At 40.2% G+C, this 18,450-nt stretch overlaps 1 protein-coding gene across 1 annotated transcript in view; it reads left to right on the top strand.

Annotated features, from left to right (window-relative positions):
- Positions 1-18,450, top strand: part of RYR2 (ryanodine receptor 2) — an 808,217-nt gene that overhangs the window by 532,099 nt on the left and 257,668 nt on the right. The window contains 2 exon segments of the mRNA XM_017862245.1: positions 2,834-3,042; positions 5,430-5,604. Coding sequence (XP_017717734.1) covers positions 2,834-3,042; positions 5,430-5,604 — 384 coding nt within the window.

Genomic DNA, 18,450 nt, shown 5'->3' with positions numbered 1-18,450 from the left:
AAAAAACTAAATTCTATATTTAGAAAATTAGGAGTTAAATCTATTAATGCATACTAGAATGTAATATAGTATTTTATTCGTAAATATCAGCATAATTAAAATAAGGATAACTACCTGATAATTTTTTCTTCCCTGAAAAATAATCTCCAAATGTTTGGGTAATTTATAGCTCATATTTAATATCTCTTAGATTCATTTAGGGAAGGGTACAACAGGCATGTTTTAAGGAAACAATTTAGCAGTAATCTGTTTTGAGGAAATAATTAACTCTGAATAAAATTTGACTTTCCTGTTTATTTAGTATTGCAGCACTGAGAAGTAGTTTCTTTTTTTCTTTTTTCTTTTTTTTTTTTTTGACACAGAGTCTTGCTCTGTTCCCCAGGCTAGGGTGTAGTTGCACGATATTGGCTCACTGCAACCTCTGCCTCCCGGGTTCAAGTGATTCTCCTGCTCAGCCTCCCAAGTAGCTGGCGTTACAGGCACATGCCACCACGCCCTGCTAATTTTTGTATTTTTTGTAGAGATGCGGGTTCACCGTGTTGGCCAGGCTGGTCTCGAACTCCTGACCTCAAGTGATTTGCCTGCCTCAGCCTCCCACAGTGTTGGGATAACAGGTGTGAGCCACCTCGCCCAGTGGCTTTTTTTAGTTTTTTTAATAGCACAAACTACCTTTAAATATCATAAAATTGATAGAATTTTTTTTCTCTTAAGACAAAGTTTACGATCCTGTTTTTCAAAACATATTTAGTTACCAAGTAATAAGCATGAGAACTTACCCTTAACCACAGAGATGTTTCTCTCTCGTATTCAGAGACTTAAGCTAGTTTCTGAAGGGTTAGCCAGCAGATTCAGTTAGTTCTACATTCAACAATCACCACCACCATTATCAAAAAGCAGTTATTGATCATTTCATTAATTAAGCCCATGTGATAGGGAGCCATCTCATACTACAGCCGTGTTGTCTTCACTAAAAATCTAATTTTAAATTGTTACATATGACCTAGCTGTATGTTTATTGGCAATCTTTAGTGTTTATATAGATTAATTTTTTTTTTTTTTGAGATGGAATCATGCACTGTTGCCCAGGCTGTGGCGCGATCTCGGCTCACTGCAAACTCTGCCTCCCGGGTTCACGCCATTCTCCTGCCTCAGCCTCCGGAGTAGCTGGGACTACAGGCACCTGTACCATGCCCAGCTAATTTTTTGTACTTTTAGTAGAGAGGAGGTTACACCGTGTTAGCCAGGATGGTCTCGATCTCCTGACCTCGTGATCCGCCCGCCTCGGCTTCCCAAAGTGCTGGGATTACAGGCGTGAGCCACCATGCCCGGCCTATATAGATTATTTTTATAGTTCTAATTTGATCATGCTAAGTCAATGATTGAACTGTTATTAAATTTTTATTATGCATAAGGTCTTTCCCAAATCTTAAGGAGAGACAAATAGGAACTTGTTTCTGTCTTTCTTTCTTTGTTTTGTTTTGTTTTTTTTTTTTTCGAGACAGGATCTCACTCTGTCCCTCAGGCTGGAGTGCAGTAGCATGACCATAGCTCACTGCATCGTCGACCTTCCAGGTTCAGATGATCCTTCCATATCAGCCTCTTGAGGAGCTTGGACTTAAAGGCATGCACTACCATGTCTGGCCAAATTTTTAAACTCTTTATAGGGACAGGGTCCCACTATGTTGCCCAGGCAGGTCTCAAAATCCTGGGCTCAAGCAATCCTCCCAGCTTGGCTTTCCAAAGTGTGGGACTACAGCTGTGAGCCACCATACTTGGCTGAGAACTAGCATTTAACCAGTATCTAGTAACTCTGTGCCAGCTATTGGAGGCAAAGTAGGAAGAAGAGGGGTTGTAACATGAAGCAGCTCCCAAATTCCACCATTTTTAGCTGTGTGATGTTGGTCAAGTCTGAACTTTCTCCTCCTCTGCATCTAACTCAGATCTTAGCTGAGGTGACCACCTTCTTTGAGATATCAATTCAATGAACACTCATTCCGCTCTCCTGTGATTTCAGAGGGACCTACCTTCTCATCGTCATTCTGGCTCTGGATTCCTCAGTCTGAGGTTTCCCTTCTGTCTCTCAGTCTCACCTGCATCTCCTTTCCTACAGATACTTTGCCCCCTTTTGCATCACACTGGTCCTAATGTTGGATGCTGACCTTTTTATTTTTTTCCCCAGATCTTTTAAATACGGCATTTGTGTGTACAGCAGATCACAGTGAAGACGTATGCGAGAATGGAAAAATTTTGCATCACATTTGAGTTCCTTAGCCATTACCATCCTGTAGGGAAATTTTTACTATTGGTACTATTGTTACTTTTCTCCACTGTTTACAACTTTCCCTTATTTCTGTTTCTCTTCTCTTCTTTGCTTCATCTTCCCTCTTCTCTCTCACCCATAAATGTCTACTCATTTCTTATGCAGAGCAGTTCAGGTCTTTTTTCTTATTGTCTTCTTTCCATTTCTTCCTCCACAACCAAAGCACCAAGGCACTTTTGGGTTTTGTTCTACAGAAAGGTCGTTCCCTCCTGAAATGAGGCTGACGGAGGGAACGCCACCAACCCTGGCAGCATTACTGAGGCTCATTCCCCAGTCTCTCCAGCGCAAGCCCTGGTGCTTTCCACTTCACCCAGTTGGTCTGACAGTGGCTGATCCTAGATAAGAAAGCACTTGGTAAAATGGGAAAGAAGATAAGAAGGTGTCATTATCATCATCCCAGAAGGTTGAATTACTAAAGTCATGATGTATCTTTCCTTCTTTTATTTATGTTATCTTTCCTTCTCTTTCATTTCCCCATGCAATGACCACCAGAAATCTCTGTCCATTTCCCAGCAGCCAGAGCCGAAGTGTGCAGTGGCACCGGGGAAAGGTTCCGAATCTTCCGTGCTGAGAAGACTTACGCAGTGAAGGCGGGACGGTGGTATTTTGAATTTGAGACAGTCACTGCTGGAGACATGAGAGTTGGTTGGAGTCGGCCTGGTTGTCAACCGGATCAGGAGCTTGGCTCGGATGAACGTGCCTTTGCCTTTGATGGCTTCAAGGTGAGTGGACTTTGCCCTGTATCGGTCATCTGTGCATGCTGGAGGCTCGTCTCCTCTGCTGTTCCTCTTGGGAACATCACAATACCAGTATTTTCCACAGCACAAACATGGAAAAAATATTTCATAGAAAAGCTTTTGTCCTCGTCTCAAAACCCTTCCCCACAACACATGAATACGGTGAAATTCACCAAGTAAGACATTGCTTTTCCATGGTTATCAAAAGATAAATCAACTTTGTGTATCAAAATGTTAAAGATCCATATATAGAGGAAAAATGCATATACATTGATACAGCGATTCCATGTCAGGAGTTTAAGCTATAATTAATGGTATGTTTGTATAAACATTTAATAGCTACAATGCTTAAAGCAGTGTTGTTTATAATCACAAATGGTTTTCATTTTCAACATTATTAGTAATTTCTATTAAGTTGGATGGAAGCTGGTCAGGTGTTTATTTTGTTATTTATATATTTATAAATGTTTAAAGATTGTTTACATATGTGAAATATTTTAATTAGTAATATGGGCCAGGTGCCTATAATCCCAGCACTTTGGGAGACTGAGGCGGAGGGATCACTTGAGGCTAGGAGTGCAAGACCAGCCTGGGCAACAAAGTAAGATCCTGTCTCTACAAAAAAAATTTTAAATTAGCCAAGCATGGTTTTGTGTTTTTTTTTTTTTTTTTTTTGAAACAGAGTTTCACCCAATACTTAGGAGGCTGAGGTGAGAGGACTGCTTGAGCTTGGGAGGTCGAGGCTGCAGTGAGCCATGATCATACCACTGCACTCCAGCCTGGGCAAGAGAGTGAGACCTTGTCTCAAAACAAACAAAAAAATAACAATAACAATGTGTATATGATGATAGCCACAATATGATAATAATAGTCACTTTTGATTGGTAAAATCATAGATGTTTTTAAGTCTTGTTTTTATTTTTATTTTTTAAGTGAATTTATATTCCTTTTCACATGAGGGGAAAAATTTTTTTAACTAAGAAAATTCTTACTTTTTAACAAAGAAAAATAAAATTGGAATAAATAAGCAATCATGAAGAGATTTGACATTTAGATATTTCTTGGTGTGAAATGTCCTGTGAGGAAAGCCTTTCTAGGCTTGAAATTAGGGCAGTTGACCCACTTAGTTCTGAAACATCACATTTCCTGAATCCAGTTTTTTTTTGTTTTTTAATTTCAAATAGAGCATTTTAACACTTTTTTGGGGGAGTCAAAATTAGCAAACTTTAAACTTAAAAAAATAAAATAACAGATAAAAGGTAGCTTTAGGTTTATATCTCCTGAAGAGCAGATGTAACGAACCAGAGTGGGAAGTCTTCTGAGGAAAGTTAGAATAACCTTTACTCCCAATCAACTTATAGGCAAGAAAGGATACTCCCGATTTGGGAACAGGCATGGGGTGGGTGGGGTTGGAAGGAGAACACTACAGCTAGGTAAGTGGGTTGGGCATTTTATGCCTTTTGATACCTGACGTAAACTTTTTTAAAAAGACAATGTTATAGTGAGAAGAATTATGTCATTGTTCTGCAATGGCGACTCTGTCCAGTAACATACCAACTCACAATGAAGGTGAGGCTTAAGAAAAAGTCAAAAGATTTATCTGACAAAATAATTCACATAACTCAGGTGTACCTATAAATCAATGGAATATACTTGTAGATCCAAAAATCACATTTATCAAAACTGTGTTTCAAATGCACTTACAATATGAGATTTCACTTTATGTATATAGAAAAAAAGGTTGGCATCTATATTCAATTTTTGGCCTGTTACTTCAGCAGATATCCTAAGGATATTTTTAGGTTTGATTTGAAGCTTTTTTACTCTTAGTATGTCACTGAAATGCTTCTGGATTTCCATTTTGTTGAAGTATCTGTGCCATCGGTTCTAAGGAATGAAATTTTATTTTGAAATAGATGAAAATTACACTATCATTTTCAATGACAGATGCCCAGCTTGATTCCCTAGCTCATAATTATTTGTATTTGTGGGAGTAGAGAAAAACAATCCATATTCTGGGAAACATTCATTGTCGCAGAAAAATAATATATTCTAAAGGCATACAAGTTTTCTTTCAGCAGAAAGTATGTGAGATTAGATTTTTAAAATAATGGGCTCTCAAAATCATGAAATAGCTTTTGGATTCTTTTTTCAAGATTCAATAATATACCGTGTTACTATTAGGTAGGAATTTAGAATTCCCAGACAGTTCCATTTTGCTTAGGACATTGCAGTAGACAGATATGCCAGCTGCGCTTTCTCCTGCTGTTGTGTTAATAGAAGGCGCTGCTGTTAAGTAGTGACAGAGTGGTGGGTGGGTGCTATTTTCCTGTCTTAGTCTGTGACAAGGGACTTTTCTTTCCTCTGTATAGGCCCAGCGGTGGCATCAGGGCAACGAACACTATGGGCGCTCTTGGCAAGCAGGCGATGTCGTGGGCTGTATGGTTGACATGAACGAACACACTATGATGTTCACACTGAATGGTGAAATCCTTCTTGATGATTCAGGTTCAGAACTGGCTTTCAAGGACTTTGATGTTGGCGATGGTAAGTCTACTATGTTTTGTGTTGTTTTTAAGTTTGCAGCACCATGAAGCTTTCATGCTGAGGCTTCCTAACCAGTTGTTTCTGTTTAAAGGTGAGTGAGCAGATGAGCTGCAGCTGTAAATCGTGAGGGTGCCATGTGACTGACTTGATCAGATGCCCTTGAAATTACATTATTAGAAATGCTATCTATACGACTTAGCTAGGATTTCTAGAAGGCTGAAATGGCTTTTATGAGTATGAATAAGAAAATAAATAGCAGATAAAAGAATAGGTTTCCATCATTGTTAAATTTTCTCTTTTTTTTTTTTTGTTTTTTGTTTTGTTTTTTTTTTTTTTTTTTTTTTTGAGACGGAGTCTCGCTCTGTCGTCCAAGCTGGAGTGCAGTGGCCGGATCTCAGCTCATCGCAAGCTCCGCCTCCCGGGTTCACACCATTCTCCTGCCTCAGCCTCCCGAGTAGCTGGGACTACAGGCGCCGCCACCTCGCCCGGCTAGTTTTTTGTATTTTTTAGTAGAGACGGGGTTTCACCGTGTTAGCCAGGATGGTCTCGATCTCCTGACTTTGTGATCCGCCCGCCTCGGCCTCCCAAAGTGCTGGGATTACAGGCTTGAGCCACCGCGCCCGGCCTCATTGTTAAATTTTCATTTAGAACTTCCCTATTTCATCAGCTGCCTAGAGCCTCTTTCTGTTTATTCATTTCATAAAAATGAAATGAGGACCCATAATGGATCAGGTACTTTGCTGGATGCTGAGGCGACAAAGATGAATGAAACACTGTCCTGTCTTTATGTAGATTACAGATTACCTGCCAGGGGAGGTTGACACTTGTACAGTTTCTGTTTAGCGGCCAAGTTCTAAGACAGAGAAATGCAGAAAGCTCTGTGGAAGCACTATGCACGGAGTACGTGCTGCTGCTGTGGGGCCCCGAGATGGCCTTTGAGCAGAATTGTAAAGACAGAGGGTGGGCCGGGCACGGTGGCTTCAAGCCTGTAATCCCAGCACTTTGGGAGGCCGAGGCGGGCGGATCACAAGGTCAGGAGTTCAAGACCAGCCTGATCAATGTGACGAAACCTCATCTCTACTAAAAAATACAAAAAATTAGCCGGGTGTGGTGGTGCACGCCTGTAGTCCCAGCTATTTGAGAGGCTGAGGCAGGAGAATCGCTTGAACCTGGGAGGCGGAGGTTGCAGTGAGCCGAGATCGCACCACTGCACCCCAGCCCAGGTAAAAGGACGACATTTACTCCTCTGAGATGCGATGTGCTCCCAATTAGGTGACCTTGGCCACACAGGGCTGTTTTGTATTTAAATTAGTTTGATTTGTTTTTTTTTTGAGATGGAATTTTGCTCTTGTTGCTTGGGCCGTAGTGCAGTGGTGTGATCTCGGCTCACTGCAACCTCTGCCTCCCATATTCAAGTGATTCTCCTGCCTCAGCCTCCCAAGTAGCTGGGATTGCAGGCGTTCGCCACCGTATCCAGCTAATTTTTGTATCTTTAGTAGAGACAGGGTTTCACCCCTGTTGACTAGGCTGGTCTCGAACTGCTGACCTCAGGTGATCCACCCACCTCAGTCCCCCAAAGTGCTGGGATTACAGGCATGAGCCACCGTGCCCGGCCTAAATTTAAAAAGTTAAGAGCTGAGTTTCTTAGTAATGCTGGCCACCATTTGGAGGGCTCAATTCCCACAGGTAGCTAGGGATGCCCCTACTGGACAATGCAGAGAGCGAATATTTCTCTCACCACAGAAAGTTCTTTTGGATAGTGTTACTCTGGAGCATATAAACAAGACAATAGCTGATAAAAATTATATAATTATCTTATTTCAGCCAGGCATGGTGATTCACACCCGTAACCCAAGCACTTTGGGAGGCTAAGGCGGGAGGATAGCTGAACCTAGGAGTTTGCTACCAGCCTGGGCAACATAACAAGACTCTGTTTCTACAAAAATTTAAAAAATTAACCAGGTATGGTGGCGTGTTCCTGTAGCTCCAGCTACTCAGGTGGCTGAAGTGGGAGGATCACTTGAGCCCAGGGAAGTCAAGGCTTCAGTGAGCTGTGATTGTGCCACTGTACTCCAGCCTGGGTGACAGAGTGAGACCTTGTCTCAAAATAATAATAATAACCTTATTTCAAAGATAAGCCAACACTTCTTTTCAAAACTGCTTTCGAATATATCCTGTGATATATTTGCATATAAAAATGTAAATATATTTGCAAATATATAGTCTTGGATTTTAAGATATATACGTACCTCAACCAGTATTTCTTTTTCTTTTTTTCCTCTTTTTTTTTTTTTTTTTTTTTTTTTGAGACAGAGTTTCACTCTTGTTGCCCAGGCTGGAGTGCAATGGCACAATCTCAGCTCACTGCAACCTCCGCCTCCCAGGTTCAAGCTATTCTCCTCCCTCAGCCTCCCAAGTAGCTGGGATTACAGCCTTGCACCACCACACCCGGCTAATTATTGTATTTTTAGTAGAGACGGGGTTGTACCATGTTGGTGAGGTGGTCTCAAACCCCTGACCTCAGGTGATCCACCCGCCTCAGCCTCCCAAAGTGCTGGGAACAGCATGACAGTATCTCTGAAAATGGAATATTCATGTGCCCATGACCCAGAAATTCTACTCCAATTTTTTAGCTACACTAATGTGTCTCAACAGTAGGAGATATGTACAAGAATGGTTGTAGGAGCACTATTCACAATTGCCAAAGCCAGGATACAACCGAAAGCACACGGAATGGATGAATAAACTGGAAACTACAGTAACAAATGACAACATGGATATCTAAGGGAAAGAAGTCCCAAAAGATAACTATGGTAGGCCATATAATGTCCTCCAAAGATGTTGATTGATGACCTACTCTTGGAAATCTATGACTATGTTACCTTACATAGCCAAAGAGATTTTGTTGATGTGATTAAGATAGTGATCTTGAAATGAGGAAATTAACCTGGATTATCTGGGGAACCGATGTCATCACCAGGATCTTTATAAGAAGGAAGTAGGAGTGTGTGTGTGTGTGTGTGTGTGTGGAGAGAGAGAGAGAGAGAGAGAGAGAGAGAGAGAGAGATCGGTGGATCGATTGATCTGGGAGTCAGGGAAAGCCAGAGACCTCTAGAAGTGACAGAAAAGTCAGGAAGTGGGTTCACTGCGGAGCCTCCAGAAGGAACTCAGCCCTGTTGAGCAATAAGTTGGAAGATACTTATAGTGTTTTTAAAAGAACCAACTAAGTAAATAAAAACAGATGATGATGAGAGTATGTCATGAACAAAAGGTTATCAGTAATCCACGGTCCACTTCTGTGCATTTTGAAAATTTTTTTTTTTTTTTTTTTGTTTTTTTTTGAAGATGGAGTCTTACTCTGTCACCCAGGCTGGAGTGCAGTGGCGCAGTCTCAGCTCACTGCAACCTCCACCTCCCGGGTTCAAGCGATTCTCCTGCCTCCCCCTCCCAAGTAACTTGGATTACAGGCACATGCCACCATGCCTGGCTAATTTTTGTATTTTTAGTAGAGATGGAGTTTCACCATGTTAGCCAGACTTGTGGCTGGTTTTGAGCTCCTGACATAAGGTGATCTGCCTGCTGTGGCCTCCCAAAGCACTGGGATTACAGGCGTGAGCCACCACACCTGTTCTGAAATTCCTAAAGAAGAAACAGGAGCATGTCTGTGGAGCTTTTGGGACCGATCTAGTAAGAAGAGGAGAATTTGATGATAAAGGCATGAGTATGAGAGGAGATAATTACTCAAGTTCCTGATAAGGTGAAAGGGGGTGTGATCTCAAGCACAAGTGGATGAAATGAGACAATTTTTTCATTTTAGCACAGAAAAAAAAAAGGCTCAGGTACAGGTCATAGTAGTATCCTCTCTTTTATGAGCTGGGTGCCTTGTGTGTGTAGGGGAACGCCCCAAGCAAAATGAATGGTTTTGGATGAATGGCTTCTCTGTATTTCTTTCTCTTCCCCAACTCCCTAGTGTTTGATTGTCTCATATCCTACATAGTCGTTTGGTGCCTCCCATTACCGCCTTCTCTGGAAGCCTATTTCCAAAGGGAAGTCTCCCTTCCATCTTCTAACATAAGCCTACACAAGAGAATTTATTTCAAAAGATTTCTGAACCAGAATTGATCCAATGCCCATGTTGGATGTATTGTTTTGGAGACTTATTTTGCAATGCCTCTTTTGGAGGTAATTTTGGAGACTTGTTAAAGTCGCTCATCCATTCTGCAGTTTTGATAAGGTGGTGAGAGTGGGGGCATGTACTCTCCCTCAGTGTCTCTTCCTGCCCACATCTTTGGGGTAATCTGTGACCTCTGGAAATGGAGGAGTCCTGCGGTGAATGACTTAAGATACTCCTGGCCACGTGGAGAAATGGGTTATTCCTTGATGACCTCTTGGGTTGGGTTTATCTCTCTCTGTTCTTTTGTACCATTAGAATAGTAACATCTCAAGGGCTGAGAATCAGATGTCAGCCTAGAGGAAAAAAAAAAAAACTAAGAAGGCCAACCAGTGGCTTTTATTCTAAGTATCTGGAGAAACAGAAGCAAATCTTCTGGTTCATTTGTGATCTAGCCCAGCTCACCAATTAAAAAAATCAGAACTTGAGTCCCAAATCCTAGCTAATAATAAATTGTACTTTTTCTTTGCCTTGTGGTCTCTTCCTTGCCGTGTGAGGATAACTTGCTTTTTTTTTTTTTGAGAGGGAGTTTCACTCTTGTTGTCCAGGCTGGAGTGCAGTGGCATAATCTTGGCTCATGGCAACCTCTGCCTCCTGGGTTCAAGCAATTCTCCTGCCTCAGCCTCCCAAGTAGCTGGGATTACAGGCATGAACCACCACACCCAGCTAATTTTGTATTTTTAGTAGAGACAGGGTTTCACCATTTTGGTCAGGCTGGTCTCGACCTCTGGTGAGCCACCTACCTCGGTCTCCCAAAGTGCTGAGATTATAGGCGTGAGCCACTGCACAGGGGGAAAATTTACTTCTTAAAGCACACTGATAGGGCAAATTTCCATGGGTCAAAAAACTATTATTAATTTAAATAGGAAAAAGTGCATTATTGAGCTCCTGTATTAAACCTGATTTGTATTAAAATTATACTAAATCAGTTGGGCGCAGTGACCTATGAGACAGAATGAAACCCTGTCTTAAAAAAAAAAATACTAAATCTCCCTAAAATGAAATCAGTAATTAATTAACATGTCATACTCTCACCTAAATGTATTCCCTTCTTCACTTGTTCTTCAGTTTGGTTGTTAACCGGATTCCCTTACAGAATATATCATACCCAATATGTACATAATTCAAACCTCAGTGTAAGAAAAGCAAAACAAAACCAGCAACAATAAAGTTTGGAAAAAAAACAATAAAACCAAAGGAACATCAGTGAAAAAATGCAGATGATATCCGATTTACCCAGCATAGGGGCAGCACGGGGAAAACCATACACAAGAGTCTTCCCTGATGTGAAACGTATGGTCGTCTGCTGAAAGAACTTAGGTGCCATGGGCTAATTCTTACTACTGTGAGGATGACTGCATGTCTCATTCTGCTTCTTCTTCGCTCCTCCAGAGCCATGTGAAATTCCAACAACTCTTTTATTTTTTTTGAGATGGAGTTTTGCTCTCGTTGCCCAGGCTTGAGTGCAATGGCGTGATCACGGCTCACTGGAACCTCCACCCAGGTTCAAGGGATTCTCCTGCTTCAACCTCCCGAGTAGCTGGGATTACAGGCACACACCATGACGCCTGGCTAATTTTTTGTATTTTTAGTAGAGATGGGGTTTTACCATGTTGGCCAGGCTGGTCTCGAACTCCTGACCTCAGATGATCTGCCTGCCTCGGCCTCTGAAAGTGTTGGGATTACAGGCATGAGCCACTGCGCCAGGCCCCAACAATGCTTTAAAAAAAAAAATGAAGAAATGCCTTAAGGGGTAATGAAATGAATTTCCACATAAAGTAGAATTCAAATTCTTCTAATGAGGGGTTGTTTTCGGGTTCCTTGGAGCTCCACACACATGGCTTTGGAGGGCATGTGTCTGCTAGCAGATACAGCATTCTGAATACAAACCGTGTCTCCATTCCACCTGTTATGGACTGAGTTGCGTAGCTGTAACCCTCAATGTGGCTGTATTTAGAGATGGGGTCTTTAAAGAGGTAATTCAGGTTAAATGAGGTAATAGTGTGGGGCCTTAATCCAGTATGACTGGTGTCCTCGTAAGAAGAGGAAGAGACACCGGGGTTGGCTGTGCTCAGAGAAAAGGCCATGTGAGGATACAGACAGAAGGCTGCCATCTACACGCCATGGAGAGGGACCTCAGGAGAAACCAAGCCTGCCGACACATTGATCTTGGCCTTCCAGCCTCCAGACTGTGAGATCACACATTTCTGTGGTTGAAGTCACTCAGTCTGATCATTTCTTATGGCAGTCTGAACTGACCAATACACCACCCCTTCTACTCTTGCATCCTCTACTAAGCTAGTACTAGTCTCAATTTATTCTTTTTGGGAAGAGCCTCATATTATCAGTAGTTTGAAGAGCTAATGATATCCTTAATTAAAAATACGTGAGTCACCTAAAATCTTGACATATAGTTTATGGTAAAAGAATGGTTGTTTATGCCTGGAGATTACCTGCATTCTACAATGTCTGCTGTGGATACATATCTTGTGTTGTCCATTTCAAGCTTCTCAGCTCTTCTGCAAGCAAAAATCATCTCAGAGGCCTGTGATGGTTATAATCAAATCCAGAAACAATGCTTTTGAGTCTGTATTTACCACCTGAAAGGACAGTGAATAAAATTGAATTCCTGGTCCTCTCAGAACTCGTGGAATTCCTTTCCATGGAAGAAAACCAGAATACTTTTGTAATTAAAACAGCTGTATAGCTGTAGACAGAAAAGAAAATGAAAAACAGAGGCAGGGATAACTTTCCATTATTGATTTTATCATGCTGCTGTTTTAGAAAAAAAGGAAGGAAGCCAGGATATAGAACTGCCAGTTTATTCCTACAGTATGCTTTGTACCCTCAGTTGAAATATTGCAGCAGTTCGATTATTTGATGGAAATCTGTGGCTGATCCAGAAGACTGGCTTTCAACGTGGAGTGAATTCAGGTTAGTAGGTCTGCACCATCCCCAAACCCACCTGCCTGGCTCCACCATAACAGCTGAAGTTCCTGTCACCAGCTTCCTCTGTGCAACCTGCTATCATGATACAGACCTGGGAGAGTAACTTATTATTGGGAATCTCCTTAATTAGAAATTAATGCTTGTCAGAGGAAGGAAGAAATCAGGACTGTGAAGCCAACTTCTGTAGTAGAAGAATCCAAGTACAACCCAATTCTGAAATGATTCTTGTGTGGCCTTGGGCAAATAGCCTGTTTTCATTTCCTTAAAATAAAAGCACAAATTAGAGATGATCTCTTCTTGTCTAGTTCAGTTCTAACATTCCAGAAATTGAAGGCAAGTGATTTTGTGTTTGTTTTTGTTTTACATGCCATCTCAGAATTCTTTACTTTACTTTTATTTTATTTTATTTTTTGAGACAGAGTCTTGCTCTTGTTGCCCAGGCTGGAGTGCAGTGGCACGATCTCAGCTCACTGCAACCTCCACCTCCTGGGTTCAAATGATTCTCCTGCTTCAGCTTCCCAAGTAGCTGGGATTACAGGTGCCCACCACTATGCCCAGCTAATTTTTTTTGTATTTTTAGTAGAGACAGAGTTTCACCATGCTGGCCAGGCTGGTCTCGAACTCCTAACCTCAGATGATCTGCCCACCTTGGCCTCCCAAAATGTTGGGATTGCAGGAGTGAGCCTCTGTGCCTGGCTAGCATTCTTAAAAAAAAAAATCAACTTTTATTTTAGATTCAGAAGATACATGGTCAGGTTTGTTGCCTTGGTATGTAGCTTTATGCTGAGGTTTGTGGTACAATTGATCCTTTCTCCCACATACTGAATATAGCACCCAATAGTTTTGCAGCCCTTATCCACCCATCACAGTAGTCCCCAGTTTCTATTTTTACCATCTTTATGTCAATGAGTACCTACCCAGTGTTTAGCTCTCATTTGTAAGTGAGAATACACAGTGTCTGGCTTTCTGTTCCTAGGTGCTATGATATGGCTTCTGGCTGCATCCGTGTAGCTACAGAGAAGATGATTTCATTTTTTATAGCTGCATAGTATTTCATGATGTATATGTACCACATTTTCTTTATCCAGTTCACTGTTGATGAGCACCGAGGTTGATTCCATGTTTTTGCTATTCTGAATTGTGCTGGGATGAAACATATATGAGTGCGTGTTTCTGTTTTTGGTAGAATGATCTATTTTCTTTTGGATATATATATATATATATATCTGTACATATATATATATATATATATATATCCCCAGTAATGGGATTGCTGAGTTCAATGGTAGTTCTGTTTTAAGTTCTTTGAGAAATCTCCAAACTGCTTTCCACAGTGGTTCAACTTATTTACATTCCCACTAACAGTGTATAAGCATTCTCTTTTCTCTACAGCCTCATTGGCATCTGTTCCTTTTTGACTTTTTAATAATAGCTATTCTGACTGTGTGAGATGGTAGCTCTTTGTGGTTTTGATGTGCATTTCTCTGATGGTTAGCGATGGGAACAGTTTCTCATGTTTGTTAGCTGCTTATCTGTCTTCTTTTGAAAAGTATCTGTTCATGTTGTTTTTTACTTGTTGGGTTATTTAAGTTCCTTATAGATTCTAGATATTAGACCTTTGTCAGATGCATAGTTTGCAAATACTTTCTCCCATTTTGTAGATCGTCCTTCTCAGCATTCTTGATTCAAATTCTAGCATCCATTTAACTACCTATAGAAACGTAGACAAATGATTTAACATCTTAGTTGTTTCCTCATCTGAAAAAATGGGATTAATATTAAATAATATAGGCAAAAGTGCTTATGTATTATATGGCACATAGTAGGCCACAAGCAGCTAGCTGTTACCTTTTCTTCTGATCAAAAATGTGAATTTACATCTTAGTATAATATTGGTCATTTTATCTGCTTTTGGCCATTTGGTTTGGGTTTTATATTTAATACATGGATTCCGAACTGTGTTTCAGAAATGTTAAAATTTGAAATAATTTATTCTTAGGAAAAGCTGGTACCCTTGTGATCTGCTTTATCTTCCTTTTATTGTAGCCCCAGACAGAGATTTCAAGCCTGTATTTTGCTCCTACATCTTTGGGACTGCCAGCTCCTTGGCTGGATTTGCATGCTCATCACCCTCCCCTCTGCTTTGGAGCAGGGAGGCTCATCAGCACAGAAAGTTAAAATTTGCTGAAGCCATCTGTCTTTTGTTGGAGGAAGCAGCTTAGCCATAAGTTGTAGCTACTGTTTTAACAGATTTGCAAATAGTTAGGGTGGGTCTGGCTCAGGCCCAAGTAACTGATTGGGCTCATGTGCACTAATTTAAGATCCACTGCCAGAATGAAAATTTCCCTTGTATATCATCAAGCTCTGTTATTTGCAGGGTGTCAATTAAGGTAACTGGATAGAAGATGAAGAACATAAAGGACAGGAAGGTGGGACCCATATTTTACATGTGCTGGGGGAGAGGCATGATTTTTTGGAAATCTGTTTTGTTATGTTGAAATACTTGTGTGTGTTCTGCCTACTTCATGCTAACAAAGAATTGAACCCCAGTTATGTTTTGCTATGGAGTGATGATTAAGAGTGATGTCATTTATCAACCTGTTTTGTTCAATTTATGCCAAACATTTAGTCTTAATAGCATTTATCATTTTCTGACACTGTATGATGTATACAGTGGTATACAATGATAACTAGTTTTTTATTTACGTGTTGTCTGTCTTTTGTACTCAAAGTTGTGCTCCAGAAAGTCAGATGCTATTTTTGATTTTGTTCACTATATTCCCAGTGTGTAGAACAGTTCCTGGCACATAGTAGGTGTTCATTAAATATTTGCTGAATGGAGACACCTGATACTCTCTGAAGACAATGTAGAACAGTAACTTAGAAAAGGGGTTGGCAAACTAAGGCCTGAAGGCCAAATCCAGCTCACTACCTGTTTTTTTGTTTGTTTGTTTGTTTTTGTTCATTTTTTGTTTTGAGACAGGGTCTCTCTCTGTCACCTAGTCTGGAGTAGTGTGGAGTGATCATAGCTCATTGCAGTCTTCAACTCCTAGGCTCAGGTGATCCTCCCATCTGAGCTTCCCAAGTAGTTGAGACCACAGGCACATGCCATCATGTGCAGCTAATTTTTAATTTTTTTAAATAGCTCTTTGAAGAACAAAGCTAACTCCTAAGCATTGTGCCCAGAGTCAACCTAATTTGTTAATATTTTTTTGTAGAATCAGGGTCTCGCCTTGTTACCCAGGCTGGTCTCAAATTCCTAGGCTCAAGTGAACCTTCTGCCTCAGCCTCTCAGATACAGATACAGGCATGAACCACTGCCTTGGCCCTGCTTTTTTAAGTAAAGTTTTATTGGAACACCACCACACTTGTTTGTTTCCATACTGTCTATGGCTGCTTTTGCACTATAGCTCAGAGTTGAGTAGTTGCAACAGAGACCACATGATCCATGAAACCTAAAATGTCTTCTCTCTAGTCATTTATAGAGTTTGCTGAGCCCTAGATTAAAGCGTGGGCCTTGGGATCCACCAGACTTGGATTTATTTTCTGGTCACTTAGCATCTGCGAGGGCAACCCATTTAAACTCAGATTTTGGTTTCCTCGTGTGGAAAATGGTAATAACAATTCCTATCTCATTGAATGGTTGTAAGGGTTCGCCAAGATGAAACTGTATGTTTCATAACTACTAGTATGAAGTATAGTTTCATAACTAGTTTCATAACTACTAGTATGAAGCCGTGTGTACTGGGAATTTCATTTATTGGCGGCTTCTTCATTATGCAGGATACTTGGCCATATACTGAACAAAGGGAGGTGATGGAGGCCTGGCCCTTTCTCTGTGTGGCAGCTGAACAGTACCTGTAGTTTTTCTCCACTCTGTCTTCTTTGATCCCATTGCCACGTGGTTGTTTCTGCTGTATATAGGCCATATTTTAAAAGTAAATGTAGTTTCTAGAAATATTGGTTGTTTTGTTATAATAGATTATTAAAACCATAATCTAAGAAGTAAGAATATGATTTGATTTTTACTGTTAAGTTCTGCTTTACTTAAAATGAGAAAAAAAATATGCTAGTTTCTACTTGTGGATGTACTTGCATAAATACATTCCTTTAAAGGAGAGCAACACAATAAAGCAATACATAGAAATACCATCTACTGGTATAATTGCTATAAACTAATGAAAAAATGGCATGTATTTAATTATTTATTTTAAAAGTAATATCTTGCTTTTGAATATTTGGAAAATACACAGGAATATAATGAAAGTGCTTAAAAATTACAAACATTCCCACTATACAGAGAAAAAATTGACATTTAATGCATCTCTCCCACTTAAAGAACTGAGATGATATTGTAAAAATAATTTTCCATCACCCCCCTTTAAACTTAATATTATAAATTTTGTCCAAAGGCATAAAAACATTTTAAACATACTTTTTTGTTTTTTTTAATCAACTTTTTATTTTGAGAACTATCTGCCCTGCAGAAAAGGGCAAAAAAAAAAAAAAATACTCCAGAAAAATCTGTATTTTCTTTACCTGGGATCGCAAATGTTTTTTTTTTTGTCATATTAATTTTATCTCTCTCTACAGTTTATTTTCTTGAGCCCTAAAGATGATTTTTAATGGTTGCACATATTTAATCCTGTGTATTTATCATACTTAATCATTCTCTTCTCAGGAATAGATTAATTTCTCTTTTTACCTTTTTTTTTCCATTTAAAATTTAGTTCACTGAGCATCCATGCTAAGCATTATACACATAAGATCTAATTTTAAAACTATAACCCTAAGGGACAGGTGTTACAGAAGATAGGAGTAAAGCTTAGAGAATTTAAGTAACTTGCCAAAGGTCAAATAGCTAACAAGTGGTGGGGCTAAGACGTGAATCCTGGTTTATTGGACTTAGAACTCTGTGTTTTTAGTCACTTCATGGTAATATCCGTCTGCCATCTTCTTAGATGTTAACTCTCCTACAAAACCTTCCTGACTCCCATCTCTCCATGCTTCCTTTGCTCCTAGAACCCTGTCTGCTTAGATGGATGGTACACTATTTCAGTATAATAACTATTTTTTTTTTTGAGATGGAGTCTTGCTCTGTCACCCAGGCTGGTGTGCGGTGACACAATATAGGCTCACTGCAATCTCCACCTCCCAGGTTCAAGCGATTCTCCTGCCTCACCCTCCCAAGTAACTGGGACTACAGACATCCACCACTCCGCCTGGCTAATTTTTATATTTTTAGTGGAGAAGGGTTTCACCATGTTGGCCAGGCTGGTGTTGAACTTCTGACCTCAAGTGATCCACCTGCCTCAGCCTCTCAAAGTGCTGAGATTACAGGTGTCACCGCGCCCAGCCAGTATAACTTCTTCTTTTCTTTCTATGTCATTAGACCATGAGCACGTTTTACCCTGGATCTGTGTTAGTCATCTTTTACTCCTACTTTCTGACACATGGTAGTTGCTTAGTAAGTAATTATCGAATAAGTAAATAAATGGTTGAAAGCTTCTTAATACATATTACCAACTTGCTCTACATAAATCTTGTACTAGTTTAAGTTGATTAGGAGGATTTCTGTTAGTGAATTTACCACCTACCAACATTTAGTGTTAGGACTCAAACAATACGTTGTTTGGGCCATTTTATGTCCACATCACTCTTACAAATTTCTTTATGGGAAAGATGTGGGTTTGTCCCATTTTATTAAAATTTTTTAATGAAAGCTA

The sequence above is a fragment of the Rhinopithecus bieti genome, unplaced genomic scaffold, assembly GCF_001698545.2.
Source record: "Rhinopithecus bieti isolate Rb0 unplaced genomic scaffold, ASM169854v2 scaffold_57691, whole genome shotgun sequence".
NCBI classification, from domain to species: Eukaryota; Metazoa; Chordata; class Mammalia; order Primates; family Cercopithecidae; genus Rhinopithecus; species Rhinopithecus bieti.
Note: the sequence above shows the minus strand (reverse complement) of the source record. Positions and strands in the feature narration are given on the sequence as shown.